We start from the raw sequence: 15300 nt of genomic DNA on the forward strand, positions 1-15300 counted from the left end.
CCCTTGCCTCACCCCTCGCTCCACCAGAAAAAGCTCAGTCACTTCTCCCTGCTTGCCCCACCTAATTTTGGCAAAGTTGTTTTCATGGAGGCGCACAAGCAGGGTAAGGAGTTCTTGGCTTATGCCTACATCAGCCAAGGTCTGCCACAGTTTTTCTCTTGGGACCAGGTCAAAAGCAGCTTTTAAATCCACAAACACAGCGTATAGTGGGTGTGTTACCGTTACAACGGAACTTTTACAACGTAATGCTGTTACAACGCAGCTATTACATCGCAAATACCATTACAATGCATGCCATTACAACGCATGGCATTACATAGCAGATGGTATTACAACGCATACCATTACATCGTAAGTATTGGTAAGTATTATTTTTTTTTAATTATTTTATTTAATATGTTATTATTGATTTAATTATTATTAATTATAAAAAAATATTTATTTCGTTTTTAAATATTATAAATTAAATATATTAATTTAAGTATTTTTTAAAATAAGTATGAGTATAGGAGTATATGTTTTGGGGTACTGATGTATATGTTTTGGGGTGTTTGGGTATTTTTAGGTTTTAGGGCAGTGTTTGGGTTTTGGGGTACAGGGGTGTTTTTAGGTTTTAGGGCAGGGTTTGGGTTTTGGGGTACAGGGGTGTTTTTAGGTTTTAGGGCAGGGTTTGGGTTTTGGGGTACAGGGGTGTTTTTAGGTTTTAGGGTAGGGTTTGGGTTTTGGGGTACAGGGGTGTTTTTAGGTTTTAGGGCAGGGTTTGGGTTTTGGGGTACAGGGGTGTTTTTAGGTTTTAGGGCAGGGTTTGTGTTTTGGGGTACAGGGGTGTTTTTAGGTTTTAGGGCAGGGTTTGGGTTTTGGGGTACAGGGGTGTTTTTAGGTTTTAGGGCAGTGTTTGGGTTTTGGGGTACAGGGGTGTTTTTAGGTTTTAGGGCAGTGTTTGGGTTTTGGGGTACAGGGGTGTTTTTAGGTTTTAGGGCAGGGTTTGGGTTTTGGGGTACAGGGGTGTTTTTAGGTTTTAGGGTAGGGTTTGGGTTTTGGGGTACAGGGGTGTTTTTAGGTTTTAGGGTAGGGTTTGGGTTTTGGGGTACAGGGGTGTTTTTAGGTTTTAGGGCAGGGTTTGGGTTTTGGGGTACAGGGGTGTTTTTAGGTTTTAGGGCAGGGTTTGGGTTTTGGGGTACAGGGGTGTTTTTAGGTTTTAGGGCAGGGTTTGGGTTTTGGGGTACAGGGGTATTACGACTTTATATAAATTAAATTAATTAAATTAATTTTATTTAATTTAATTAAATTAATAACAATATTTACAATTATTAATTTAATTGTATTAATAAACGATTACAATTAAATTATATTATTTAAAAATGTTTAATTAATTAAATTCTTTTAATTTTATTAAATATAATTATATTATGTATTATTTATAACTTAATTAAATTATAATTATATTTATTGTAATTAATTGCATTATATTATTTTCTATTTATAAATTTTTTATATATCATTAATTATATTATTTTAAATATATTAAATTAATATATTATTAATTTAAATGTATTAATAAACGATTATAATTAAATTATATTATTTAAAAATGTTTAATTTATTAAATTCTTTTAATTTTATTAATTATAATTATATTATGTATTATTTATAACTTAATTAAATTATAATTATATTTATTGTAATTAAATACATTATATTATTTTCTATTTAAAAATTTTTTATATATCATTAATTATATTATTTTAAATTACTATAATTAAATTAATTACTGTTTTAATAATGTTATATTATTTTTATTATTTTAAATTAATTTAATTAACTTTATTACATTTTTTTAAAAAAAGATATACTTACCAATACTTACGATGTAATGGTATGCGTTGTAATACCATCTGCTATGTAATGCCATGCGTTGTAATGGCATGCATTGTAATGGTATTTGCGATGTAAAAATCGCGTTGTAACGGAACGCGTTGTAAAACATCGCGTTGTACTGACACCAATCCCGTATAGTGTGCCCTTTGTTAGTGTAAATTTCTCCAGTAGATGGCTATGAAGTAGAAAACTTGGTCAACACTACTGGCCAGGGGGCGGAACCCTGCTTGATATGGTGACAATATGCTTTTTTCATCAATCCATTGTTGCAGTTTAATCTGGACTAATCTCCCCATAAGCTTTTGCGCTGTGTCAATGAGGCTGATGGGTCTATAGTTTTTGGCCTGAGTTTTGTCACCTTTTTTAAATATAGGCATGATTTCCGCTCCCTTCCATGAGACGGGTACTTCCCCTCCCATAGCCACTGCATTAGCCAACCATGTAAAATAAGTGCACCATGAATCCCGGTCCAATAGAAACACATCTGCCGGGATTCCATCCATACCAGGAGCCTTTCCTCCCGCTACACAATCCAAGGCCATACTAACATCTTTTTCATTAAAAATTTGGTGTTTAAAAAAGACGGTTGGAGGGGGGGGGGGAAATCAAATGTGTGCATTGGGTTGCGGGCATATTGTGGCTGGAAAAACTCAGTCCATTTATTTTTAGCAACGTGGTTTTGTGGTTGTGCGGCTATCCCTCCCCTATCCCATTTTACTGTGGCCCAAAATAACTTGGAGTCCTTGGCTGCGCAGACCTGTTTTAGTTCGCACCAGCGTTCCTCATCCCAGCGTTTCCTGGCTTGTTTTTGGGTAAATCTATAACTATCTCTCGCCTTCCTGACTGTTGTAGCGTTACCCTTTCTCAATTCAGTACTTAGATTTTGTCGTGCCAGTCTGCAGCTCTTATCATACCATCCCTGCCTTGGTTGTTCTTTTTTAACTCTGGTTGGCTCTACAGTTTTTATGAAGAAGCTTTGAAGTTTACAGAAAAGGCTTTTGTGAGCCTCCATCATGTAGTCCTTAAAATTTGGATTCTCATAATGGGACTTGATGTTGTTTACTTCCTCTCTCACTACTTTTTTGAGGTCCTCCAATGTTGCTACGTCTTCTACCAACATTCTCCATTTCAAGTGGCGTTGATTATTTGAGCACACAACATCTTGCGTCACCCTCTCATTTTTATTGACATGTTCTGTGGTCTCAAGGTAAGAGTGAAAGGTCATGCACAGGGGATTATGATCACTTTCCAATCTTACTTCCACAGCCATGTCTATCAGTTTACTCCAAGCCCTTACATATATTAAAAGATAATCGATTCTACTTGATGCACGGCCATTATCAAATGTATTATTCCCTTTTATGTCAGAGGGCGTGCGCCCATTTGCCGCTCTCAGTCCTCTCGCTAAGCAGAGACTGTTTAGCTGAATTGCCGCTACACTCCATCTTTTAATGATAGGCACCTCCAACTGAGGTATTCCCCACTTAATATCCTCCTCCTCAGACAGACTTCTATCCTCTTCCCCCAAGGGTTCAAAGGTGGTATTAAAATCCCTGCCCACAATAATGTGAGTTTGAGAGGTTAGCATTTCAACTTCCTGTTCTAAAAAAGTTACTACTTCTGAGGATTTACCGGCACCAACCCCCCTGGCATAAACATTAAACAGGGCGAGTTCTTGGTCGTTGTCCCATCTAATGTTAAGTGCTAAAATATCATTAGATGGTAAAGATTTTTGCTTTAATGAGCAATTCAGCAACTGTCGAATCCATATTAATAAGCCTCCTGAGGGGCGTCCTGACCGATTTCTGATTGCTGGTATGCAAAAGTTTAGATACCCCTGACGAAAGACTGGGTTTAGTGACCAAGTTTCTTGTAACATGATAATATCATGTTGATCAATAAAAATCGACCCATTCTGGTGTAACTATCTTATTTGCTATGCCTGCTATATTCCATGAAATAAGTGTAAAAGAAGGTTTTCCTAAGTATGGCCCTGGCTGGCCCATCTCCGCATCATTTTCAACCGGGTCGACCCTTATTATTTTGTCATCCTCGATTACTGCCTCATTCCCTGGCAATTCCTTTTTCTATTTTTACCATATGGGTCTTTATCTACCTCTCCAGAGATTAAGACTCTAGGTTCCCTATGCCCTGCGATCTGCTTCTTTGATTGTATGCATGCCATATTATCTGCCATTCCATTAATTTGCATTCTCTGTGGCTTGGCTGACAGACGTTTACTCCTTACAAGTCAATCGCAGTCGTTTAGGTTGGATAGTGCCGCAAATCTGTTTTCCAGATTCAACCCCCAATCACAAATAAGACCATTCCTAGCCCTTCTGCTACCCACAACTGACCACTTGGTCCTTAATACACTTGGATTTGCCACCAGTCCTCTTCTGCTATAAAAGAAGTCCAGCGTGAGTGGTATTATTTACTGCCGTTCTTCGTTGTGGGGGAAATAGATTGAGCAAGATTTCCGGAAGTGCTTCAGGGCCCTTAAAGTTCAGTACCACACAGTCCCCCACAAATTTCTTAGGTTTATTCCCGATCCACTTTACTTGTCTTGCTGTTAGCAAGTCCTCTGACAGCTTTTGTTTTCCCCAGGGAGAAATGTGCATATTATTGGACAACCATTGCAGTGCTTTGTTTAGCAAGGATTCGGGTGGCTCGATCTGACCTGTATTCAGGGTAGGCACGTTAGCAAGGACAAGAATCAGAGGTGAGGCTTCTACAATTAGTTCCACAGGGCCCGTTTCTAGATTTGGGCCAGAGACTGTGGTGTTCCCTGGGATTTCTGTGGGGCCAACGGCTTCAGGAATATTTGGTTGCATGCCAGAATTTAATCTAGTTGGTTGGTTAGGAGCTACTACATCTACTGCTCCCCCGGCTGGATTTCCATGGATTGTTTTTCATCAATTTTACCTAATACCAGATTTGGTATTTCCCCCACATTATCATTAGTAGTTTTTAAGAGGGTCTCCAATTTATTAACTTTATCAGTGAGGTGGTCAATTTTAGACAACGAGGTTTAATTATCCGATTTAGATTAGTGTCCAACATACCCATGAGTTTCTTTATAATGGCATCGTCCCAACCCATACTGCCATTATCTTCTCCCACTTTTCCTTCTGAGACACTCTTACTGGGGGAGGTTGCTGGTCTTTTCCTACTGGACCGCAGCCCTTCTCTTTTGGGAGGATTCTTAGTAGCCCCTCTAGCTGCTCTTGGCGCAGGAACAGGTGCCGGTGGAAACATACATTCCTCGACTATTTCTAGATCATGTACGGAGACATCTAAATCATCCCCTGCTGTTATATCTACATTAGTATCTAGATCTGAAACCACGGAAACATTTAGCAATAGACTATCGTTATTTTGTCGGGTAGATTGTTCTATAACATTTGTTATGTCCTGATTCATTGAGTTCAATGTTAGGATCTCCCTATGGGAGGATGTTGGTGAGGTGATAAGTCCCAGGGAAGACCTCCGCTCGTTATTAATTTTTGCCACCACCTGCACTAAATAGTTGTCCATGGTATTGGCAGGGGCAATGGGGGTCTTTTGTTTAGACATGTGCAGGGCTAATAACAACTAAATGATAGATATGTTGGGCTGATGCCCCTTACCAATGATGATGTATTCGCCCTTTACCTAGGGACAGACAGTAGCAAAAGCACTGAAGACTGGTTAACTCACAGGGTGAATCTGACAAAAGTTCTGGTCCAGTCCAGTCGAGGCCAGTCTTGGACTGTCTTAGACTGTCCGCCCTTAGTCCGGGCCTCGTCCGGCGCGCTCCGCGCGCGTCCCCGCGGGACGAGGGACCTAACGATGCTTTATGCGCCGCCTGGCGCGCTGCTTCAAGGTGTCGTCACTTCCCCCCGTGGAATCCTGGGGGATGTAGGCTGACCGGCGAAGCCAAGCCCGGCCGGTCGCTGGAAACAGAGGTGTGGCGGAGCAAAGCCCGGCCGCTGGTCAAGGGGGTCAGCGCTGGTAACAGGAGTTAGTAAAACAAATACTGGAGCACCATTGCATAAGAGATCGCTTGCTCTTAATGCTTTTCAGTCATTAAGGTCTGGGAAATGGAGGATAGGAGAATGGAGATATACAAACAGGCCTGGCACACCTAGCCTTCAGCAACTCCACCTATCTTCAGCAGGGCTGTGGAATTTATTAAAATATCTACTTGTCCATGGGGCAGGTTGCTTCATAAATCTACTTGCCCTGTAACCAAATCCACTTGTCCCTTTGGTGCCATGTTTTGTGGCGACAAATTATGGCCTCAATCTCATTATAAAAGAGCTCTTATATAGCCTCTCTGATTATGCCAGGGCTCATACCATAGTAGTGTTTGAATACTAGTGGAGAAGTGTGGCTCACTGGTTAGCAGCGGCAGACCCTGAAGCAGAAGTCTGCCCGGGACCAGGGTTCAATTCCCGACGCGGCAGGGTCTTGGGTCAATGTCCGCTGACTCGATAATTCTCGCCTAGGTGCCTACGCTAACCATGGGTCCCACTCTGAAACTCTGGGCAATAGCTTGCTTAATCTCCACAACGGCCCTTCCAGCGCCGGGGATGCCTGGCTTCACCTTGGGGGTGCCCTCTCACAGGGAAAGCCAGGACGGGTTCCCCAGCGGTATACAGCGCCAGGACGCCACGTAACGAGGTAACAGTGCGCTTTACAAGTATACATACATTACATTACATTACTAGTAATACCTTTATGTTGCTACGTTGCCGCAGATCTACATACTGGGACTGAAGGTAGTGGTAAACAATAGTTCCAGGGGTGGAATGTCCTTTTGAGTCTGTGCAAACCTACTAACTCGCATGTTTTAAGGGTTTTCAACAACTCTTCCCTAATTTTTTCCAATATTGAGAAAAGTTGGAAATTTACTTCTGACAATGGCAGACGTAAACTTTCTTCCAGAGTTGGGAAAAAAAGTGGTTGGAGGGAAAATAAACTTGCAAACACTCAGATTTTTGCATGAGCAAATGTACACATGCATATTTAGGCATGCTAAAATGCAGTTCACAAATATTTTCTAGGAGTACTATTTCTTGCCCTACTGCTGTAAATTCTTGTGAATTCACGAAAGCCATATAGCTGCCCTTAATGCAAGGACATAAACCAAGGGTGCACTTTTGAGACTTTCTTTAATTATTGGGCCCCTAATTTGGTCTGGTGTTAACAATGACCTTTAGTGTTTATCAAAATGTTCTCTCTGTTTCGGGTGGCTTCAATTGAGTGACAGCATTCTGCTCTTTCATAAGGAGCATATCGGCGCACAAAGTAGTTTTATTCAGTGCCAGTAACTAACGTGGAAGTGTGTTCTTTTTTTAGACTAAAAGCAATTTTTGCTTTTGCCAATCTTTGTTATAATGGTGAGGGTCCGGCAGTTCTCACATCAATAAGGTTTAAAAAAAAAAAACATGCCACAACAAGTCACGCATTGCCAAAGCTAATAAGCTGACCACCATTTCAGACCTACTGGCTTGCCAATTGCTTGTTTATTTTTATGTTCCCAACATCTTCTTGAAACTGGTTACACTGATTTTCTAATATGAATATTTTGGGGAAATACTAGAATGCATCAAAACATTTTACTAAATGATGCTGCAAAGAAATGGTACCTGAAATTTTACAGTAGTTTAGCAAAAAAAATGTTTTCCTACTTTCATTTTTTAGGGACATTTTATTTTGAAAGCAAAGAATCATTAATCTTGCTTTCAAGCTTCTGCAAATATTTGCATCTAATTAGAGAGCATTCTGGGAGCATTAAGCATAGCCTCATATTGCTAAACTTTGAAACCATGTGTCCACATTTTTATACTGGAACCACTGTCAGTAGTGCAGTCAGAACTTACATTTACTGAGAGCGCTCAGCCTAATAATTTTATTTTTTATTTTTATTTATTTCTTTATTTTTATTTATTTTTAGAGTTTTCTATAGCGCGAACTTGAACCGATTAGGTTATCAGAGCGCTTTACATAGCACCAGTTCCGTTACATGTTATCACAGCAGTTTACATAGAATCAGTTACGTTGCACATTTCAGGATCTTGAACCCATTAGGTTATCAAAGCGCTTTACATAAGACAGCATTCGATGTCCAGTGCCCTCCTCCGCCGTGTAGCGGGGGACCACTTCCAGCCCTCCGACGTTGTCGAGCTGTTGGGACTAGACTCCTGGAATTTCAGCTGCCCCTTTACAATTAATTAGTTTGAAGTCATGACAGAGATCTCAATCCCAGCATCTCAATCGGTGCATTACAGGTAAAAACAGGATATAGGACCACTACGTAAGACCAAATAGAGTAAACTGTGGGCACCCCGGAATATATGAGGAAGCAGTCGGTGCGTTACAGGTAAGAAACAATTTCAAAACAGGTTATAGGGCCAGTACATAGAGAAACAAATTGTTGTACATTGTAAGCATACAAGAATATATGTTGTAGCAGTCGGTGCATTATAGGTAAGGACAGTTGCAAAAACAGGTAGATGTAAAAAGGCTGCAATAAAAGGCAGACACTATCACAAGATACAGGCAAGTAAGGAGCGCGGTAGTAGAACTTAGACTATGTGTCTGGTCTCAGCTCTTGCTCCAATAGTGAGATTGAACTAGTCCATGATGGCCGCCACTGCGAAAGAACAGTCTAAGATGGCCGCCAAGAAGGGGAATCATAGTCCTCTGTTTGTTGTTATTGCTTTGGACCTGTGTGGAGGAGATATGCCGAGGAGCCTCGTGGGCCTCTGGAGATACCGGCAGAGATTTATGGTTTCAGTTAGTGACCCCTGCCCTTGTGAACAATGGCGGTTTAAATATGAAATGAGTGGAGTAAATAAAGTACCTTATGATTATTTTCAGCTCAGTGGCGCTTTAGAGCCTAGGATGTAGTATTGCCGATATCACATTTTGCAGGGTCTATTCAGGAGGTGAGGTAGGATGCGGTGAATTACTGGCAGGCTGCGTGCTAGTCCCCATGCCCGATCCTCGGTCCCCGCCAGCACCGCAAGAAATCTGTTGATCCGCCGGTCTGCTCCGCATCACTGCTCCTGGAGCCCTTGCAGCAGCATGAGAGAGGGGGGGGGCAACCGGGAGTCACGTCCGCCGTCCGCCAGAACTCCTAGGCTGTTCACGCAGCCCGTTGTGGTTGATAACTTCAGTCCCGGGAAAGTATCCGCAGCTGTTGCTGGAGTCGAGAGACGCAGTGAAGAACTCAAGGAGTACAAGGAGGTCTGGACTCAGGGGTCCCCTCGGTTCTAGTCTCTCGATTGGGAAAAGGGTAGCGGGACAGTCTTGTTACCAATCTGGTAGATGAAATAGCTCACAATCCTCGAGCTCGGCGTTCTAGATGATCGGGCCGCGGCGGAGCCAGCAGGTCCCGGGATGGTTGAAGTTAGCGACGGTCCGCGGCGGAGCCAGCAGGTCCCGATGAAGGTGGTGGTTACAAACGGTCCGCGGCCACGCCAGCAGGTCCCGACGACGATGAAGGTTACAGAAGGTTGCGGCAGCGCCAGCAGGCAGGACAATAGTTCACAGGGTAGGACTACGGCAGCGCCAGTAGTCCGTCAAGGATGAGTTCTTCAAGGATGAGTTCTTCAAGGCTCTCAATTATTGAACCATAAATACAAGTTTGAACAGCATTAACACATGCATACAAATATTAACTTAACTGCAGGCAGTGCACTTCCTTGATCCTTAATGTGGTACTGCAAACTGGCAGCCAAAGGGTCTGTGCTTCAGGAGGTTGGGCCTGCTTGTCCCAAGGACAAAATGCACATTAAAACTTGTTGCCCTTGACCCCAAACAATATGTCCTGGGCGTCGGGCTATAGGAATTCCACATCCCTGCTTCAGAATCCAAACCATTCCCACCATGTCTTTGATCTTTTTTTTTGTGTTTGTTTTTGTTTGTTCCTGCTGCAACTATGCTTTTCACTAGGATTCACCTGTTTCTGTGCCTATGTGGTCAGTCACGCCTGTGTCGCGAGTAACTCCACCAGTTCCAATACCTCCACGTACTCCTCACACTCCTACCACAGTTGAGACACACTTAGTACCTACAAAGGCCACTTGAACTAAGCCACGGACGCCACATCAACTCTGGCAAATCCTGCTGCACTTGGGGTTCGCTCGGGCATCACTCGGGCTTTGCTCCCCCAGCCTCACACCCTCCGCTCAGCTCCGGACGGCTCGCTTCTCTCGTCGCAGCTGTGCTCACTCTTCCACACGTCCTCGAGAGCCGAAAGTGAACTTTACTTGCGGCTTGTGAGTCAGCTGTGCGCCACTCGCATCACTTCCGCAGCGCCCCACTGCAACTCACAAAATCCGCCCAACAATCTAGTGCAATCCACCAGGGCCGTGGAGGGGGAGTTCTAAGCGCTGTGCTTGCCAAATGTACCGGGGTTTTTAAGCCTTTACCTCAGCCTCCGGGCCGCCTCCGCCTTCTCCTCGTCAGCCTCCTTTAACCTTTCATCTGCTCCAACTTGCACCAGTTCTAAAGCAGGCCCACAGCCTCACAGCCGCCCGATGCCTTCACTTTCCCCAGCACGGGGGGCTGCACAGGGCTGCACAGGCTCAGGTCCTGGCTCCGACTCCCCACCAGGTCCCGTCCAGTCCCGTTCCGTCCGACCGCTGACTGCCAGTCCAACTGCCTCAGTCTCTGCCTAATCGTCGCGCCCGCCTTGACCTCCGCGGGGGCGCCTTCAGTAATTCAGCCGAAACCGCTGGCTTTCTTTTCTCACACACCGCCGCGACCGTTACTCTGCACCTCCGCTCCTCCGCTCGTATCGTGACTCCTCCTACCACAAAGACTGCCTGTCACTCTCTCTCTACCAGCTGGCATCACTGTGAGTGACAGCAGTCTGCTCTTTCACAAGGACCATATTGGCACACAAAGCAGTTTTGCACAGTGCCCAGAACTCCTGTGGCAATGTGTACTTTGAGACGAAAAAACTATTTTTGTTTTTGCCAATGCTTGTTAGAATGGTGAGGGCCCAGCAGCTCCAACACTGATATGGTTTTACAAAAACCATACCTAAAAAAGTCACGCATTGACAAAAACAAGACTGACCTCCAATTTCAGACTTACTGGCTTTGTCAATGCTTGTTTATTTTTTTCAGTAAGTGTATTTAAACTGTTTGTCCATTATGAATATTGTTGGGAAATACTCGCATAAATCAACGTGTTACTATTATTATAATTAATCTTTATTCGGCTTATTCACAATGGAAAAACCATAAAAGTACACAAGATATCAAAACACAGTAAAAGTAAACATGTTACATAGGATTCCGATAAAATTCATTTCACAGTTAAAAAAGAAGACTTGATCAAAAAATGTGCAATGTACTGCTTATGGTCAAACTGGCAAGGTTTTTACAAATTCTTTCTGTGTTTCATTATACATTTTAGGAAACTACTAATAAAATAACAGACATTCGGTGTTTCCAACATTTGCAGTCTTAAAAGGGCAGGTCTGCACTGTCTCAATCCCCAGGATTTCAATATCGGTAAAAGCCAGATCTTTCTGTGGGCTTGATGGTATTTACAGAGCAGGATCACGTGCAGATTCGACTGCATTGATAAACCGTCACAAGGACAGGGCGGGAGTATAGCGTCCCAACAATTTTGTGACGGGAAGGTGACCATTCTATAGAACATATTTAGCCTGAATCTTGTAATAAGCATTCTCTCGTAAGTTGGTATTTGGAGCTCTAAATACGGGTGAATGACAAAGGCTATTTGAATCATATTTGAATGGATCACTGCCGTTTTTGTGGAGTTGGATGTAAGTCTTAACGTTTCCAAATGGCATAATGCTTGGCGTTTCAGGTCTTTTTTTGGGATGTCTGTTATGGTTGTCGGGTCTAAATAGTAGCTCTCAAGGCCTAAATCAGTAAGAAAATTCCTAACATATAGGAGCCACTTTATTTTTACGGAGTTGTCCATACTCATTGCATCTGTGATAATGGCTTGGGTCAGAACATTTTTACTTGATTTCCAGATGCGTCGCCACAACATCAGAGGTTCAATTTTGATTAAGTCCTCTAAGTAGGGTATGGCTAATTCTAGGTGCATTGCGTAGATTGAGGTGCCTTTGGGGGTAGCTAATAAGAATCTTAAAAAGGTGTTTTCCACCCTTTGAATAGGACTAACATCTGTATACCCCCAGACTCCTGCACCATATGTTGCTATAGCCTGGCATTTGGCATTATAAATCTTAAGTAGCTCTACTGGTGGTCTCTTGCCTAGTTTCTGAGAAAAAGTTATTAGTGCTGCGATTGATCTCCTAAATAAAAGTGCCCTTGTGCTCACTGCTTGTTTCCAAGAGAGTTGGTCATCTATCACAACCCCCAGGTAAGGATAATGTGGGGTAGGTTCAAGCTTTTGGTTATTGAGAACTATAGGATAGGTTCTTTTTCGGTGTCTGCCAACTGTCATTACGAACGTTTTTTTTACGTTCACCTTTAGATCTAAATTGCCCATAAAGGACGTATATCTGTTCACTGCTTTTTGGAGCTCTTTGGGTGTTCGTGCTAGGATGACAGCGTCGTCCGCGTAGAGCAGGGCAGGGATCAGGCGGCGGTTTATGCGTGGGAGGTCCTGGGCCCCCCCCCCAACATCTCCTCCTCCAAACCATTGGTGTAGAGTGAGAAGAGGAAGGGGGCCAGGACACATCCCTGCCTGACCCCACGCCCTACGCTAAACGAAGACGTCAACTCACCATTGACGCCAAAGCGTACTCTGGCTGTAGCCCCGGTGTAGAGTTCTTTGAGGAAATCTAAGAGGGGTGGATCTATTCCCAATTGAGCTAAGACCCTCCACAGCTTCCTGTGCGACACGCAGTCGAAAGCTGCGGAAAGGTCAACAAAGACCATGTATATCTTGGTGGGTATGGCCTGTGTATACTTCCCCATTATTAAAGTAAGATTGAGGACCTGCTCTAGGGTACCGAATCCTTCTCGGAATCCGAATTGGATATCCGAAATTATGCCCCTGTCCTCGGTCCACTGCTGGAGACGCTCTAGAATCACTCTCCCCACTACTTTCCCGAGCGAATCCAGCAGTGATATGGGCCGGTAGCATTTTACATCTTGTCGGTCCCCCTTTTTAAAAATGGGAACCATTATTGATTTTGTCCAAGATGTTAGGATTCCCTCACTTGCTGCAGCTGTACACACTCTAGTTAAGATGGGGGCCCAGAGGTCTTGATTGCTTTTAAAAAGGTCCACCGGGACCCCGTCGGGTCCTGGTGCCTTGCCTGTTTTGCTATTCTGCAGAGCATCTATAAGGTCTGAAATATCGAACGGGACCAAGATAGGGTAATTTACCTTGGGAAGAGGGGATTCTGTTGGAAGAGTGTTCTTAAAAATTTCCTCGAAGTGAGAAACCCAGGTATTTTCATCGATAGCGACTTCTATTTTTGGGGTATCTTTTTCTGTAAGATATGGGGTTCTGACCGTACGCCAGAAAAGCTCGCTATTTTGTGAGACTGCGCCGTGGTGAAGATCGTCCCATAGCTTCTGCTTTAGTTGGGCAGTTCTCTGCTTTCTTTCCCCTGTATATTGTCGCCTGAGCAACTGGATCTGAGCCGCATCACGTGGGTTATTTTTGAGAGCGGATTTCAGCTTTGATAGAGCCGCTGTGCAGTTATGATTAAACCACTTTGGTTTTGTAGGGCGGTTTATTTTAGGTTTTGTGGTAAGCAGGTCTTTTATAGCATCTAGTATTAAGTTAAAATTTCTCAAGACTTCTTTGTGGCTAGTTGTAAGGTCAAGGCATTTCATTATATTTGAGTAGGACCGCGTTATTAATTTTTGCATTATATCGGATGGGTTAATTTTAGCCCATCTGATTGTTAGTCCATTTCGTTTACTGATCTCAATCTTGTTCTGCCTAAGAGTGGTCGCCATCTCTAATTTATGGGAAGAGTTGGTATGCATAAACATTGTTAATGTTAGGGCTGCATGATCGCTAAAGGGAGTGACAATGACTTCAAAGTCTTTAAATTTCGACATTAAGGTTTGAGAAAGAAATATGAAATCTACTGTTGTCTTGTGTCCTCTACCCACGTAGGTTGGCATAAAATCATTTGGGTCTGCTTTTCCATGATTGGCAATCTGGAGATCCAGATCTGATAGGGCAATGTTAATTATACTAAATAATGCTGCAGTAGTTTAGATAAATGTTTTTTTCCTACTTGCATTTTTTGTGAACATTTTATTTTGAAAGCAAAGAATCATCAGACCTGCTTTCAAGCAGCGTCCGAAATATTTGCATATAATCAGAGAGCACTCTGGGAGTATTACACATTGCCTCATATTACTAAAATTTGAAAACGTGTGTACAAATTTATATTGGAATAACCGTCAGTAGTGCAGTCAGAGCTTACAACATTTACTTTCAGTGCTCATCCTAGTAATAAAGTCTTTCCATTAATGAATATTAAATACAAGTATTTTTATAGCATTAACTCCTGGACATACCTAATACCTTAACTGTAAACAATGCTCTTCCCTGATCCAAACTGTGGTATTGTAAACTGGCAGCCAAAGTGTTTGTGCCGCAGAGGGTTGGACCTACTTGTCCTAAGGACAAAATACACATTAAAGCTTGTCACCGACCCCATACAATATTGTCTTTAAATAAGTCCAGCTGCATGTGTTGCACACTACTACCAAGCATTACACAACACCAAAAACTTAAAGCTATTTTGACTTCCAATACTCCTCACACCTTCCTTTCAAAGGTACCGAGTCAATTGAATTGCATTCTTTTTGCATTAAATAGAGACTACTAGCTACCTTGGCGAGGCATTGAACCATAACTCTGCTAACCTCACATCTTTCTTCTGATGTCACAGCCTACTTCAACCGCCACTTACAGCGTCCTTCCCACCACCTCACCTTGCAGTGTCCCTCCGCTTCTCAGGAACCTACAGCCGCCTTGGCGAAGGTGCGGAGCCGCGGACAGCATCACCTTCCATAGCCCGGCTCTGCCCAGCCTAAGGGTAAGGGAGGCCGCCATCTTCCCCTGACCTCGGCCACCAGCAGCAGGGGCACTGTAAAATAGTGAAATGTCAGGGAGCAGTCTTTCGCGCCAGCCGTCAAGCACGCATCGGAGAGGCAGCCATCTTTAAACGGAGATCTTACTGAGTCAAATTAAATTAACTGCTACACACTATTCTTCAATTCCGCCTCATAAGTATATTCGAATTTTGCAGAAATCAAAAGGTAGTCTATATTTTTTATAACATCTATAGAAAAACCGCGAAAATAAAAATACTATATCTTTGTAAGAAAATATTTTCTGTAGCTAGTACGCACGTTATGAATGTTGTGATACTAATACGCTATTTGGAAATAATTATTTTGTAGCACTTCTAGAAAGCTCTCTCCCCCTACGCTCTACCGCCCG

General features: G+C 42.9%; 1 protein-coding gene across 2 annotated transcripts in view; it reads right to left on the reverse strand.

Moving 5' to 3' along the window:
• Nucleotides 1-15060, reverse strand: part of PDHX (pyruvate dehydrogenase complex component X) — a 798051-nt gene extending 782991 nt beyond the window's left edge. The window contains exon 1 of one of the 2 annotated variants that reach the window (XM_086959546.1): nucleotides 14790-15060. In XM_086959546.1, coding sequence (XP_086815672.1) covers nucleotides 14790-14910 — 121 coding nt within the window. In that variant the 5' untranslated portion in view covers nucleotides 14911-15060. Of the gene's footprint in view, nucleotides 1-14767 lie in introns of both variants that reach the window. The other variant, XM_086959547.1, reaches the window with a different exon arrangement.
• Between the last annotated feature and the right edge of the window lie 240 nt (nucleotides 15061-15300).

This window comes from Lissotriton vulgaris, chromosome 2_2 (assembly GCF_964263255.1).
Source record: "Lissotriton vulgaris chromosome 2_2, aLisVul1.2, whole genome shotgun sequence".
NCBI classification, from domain to species: Eukaryota; Metazoa; Chordata; class Amphibia; order Caudata; family Salamandridae; genus Lissotriton; species Lissotriton vulgaris.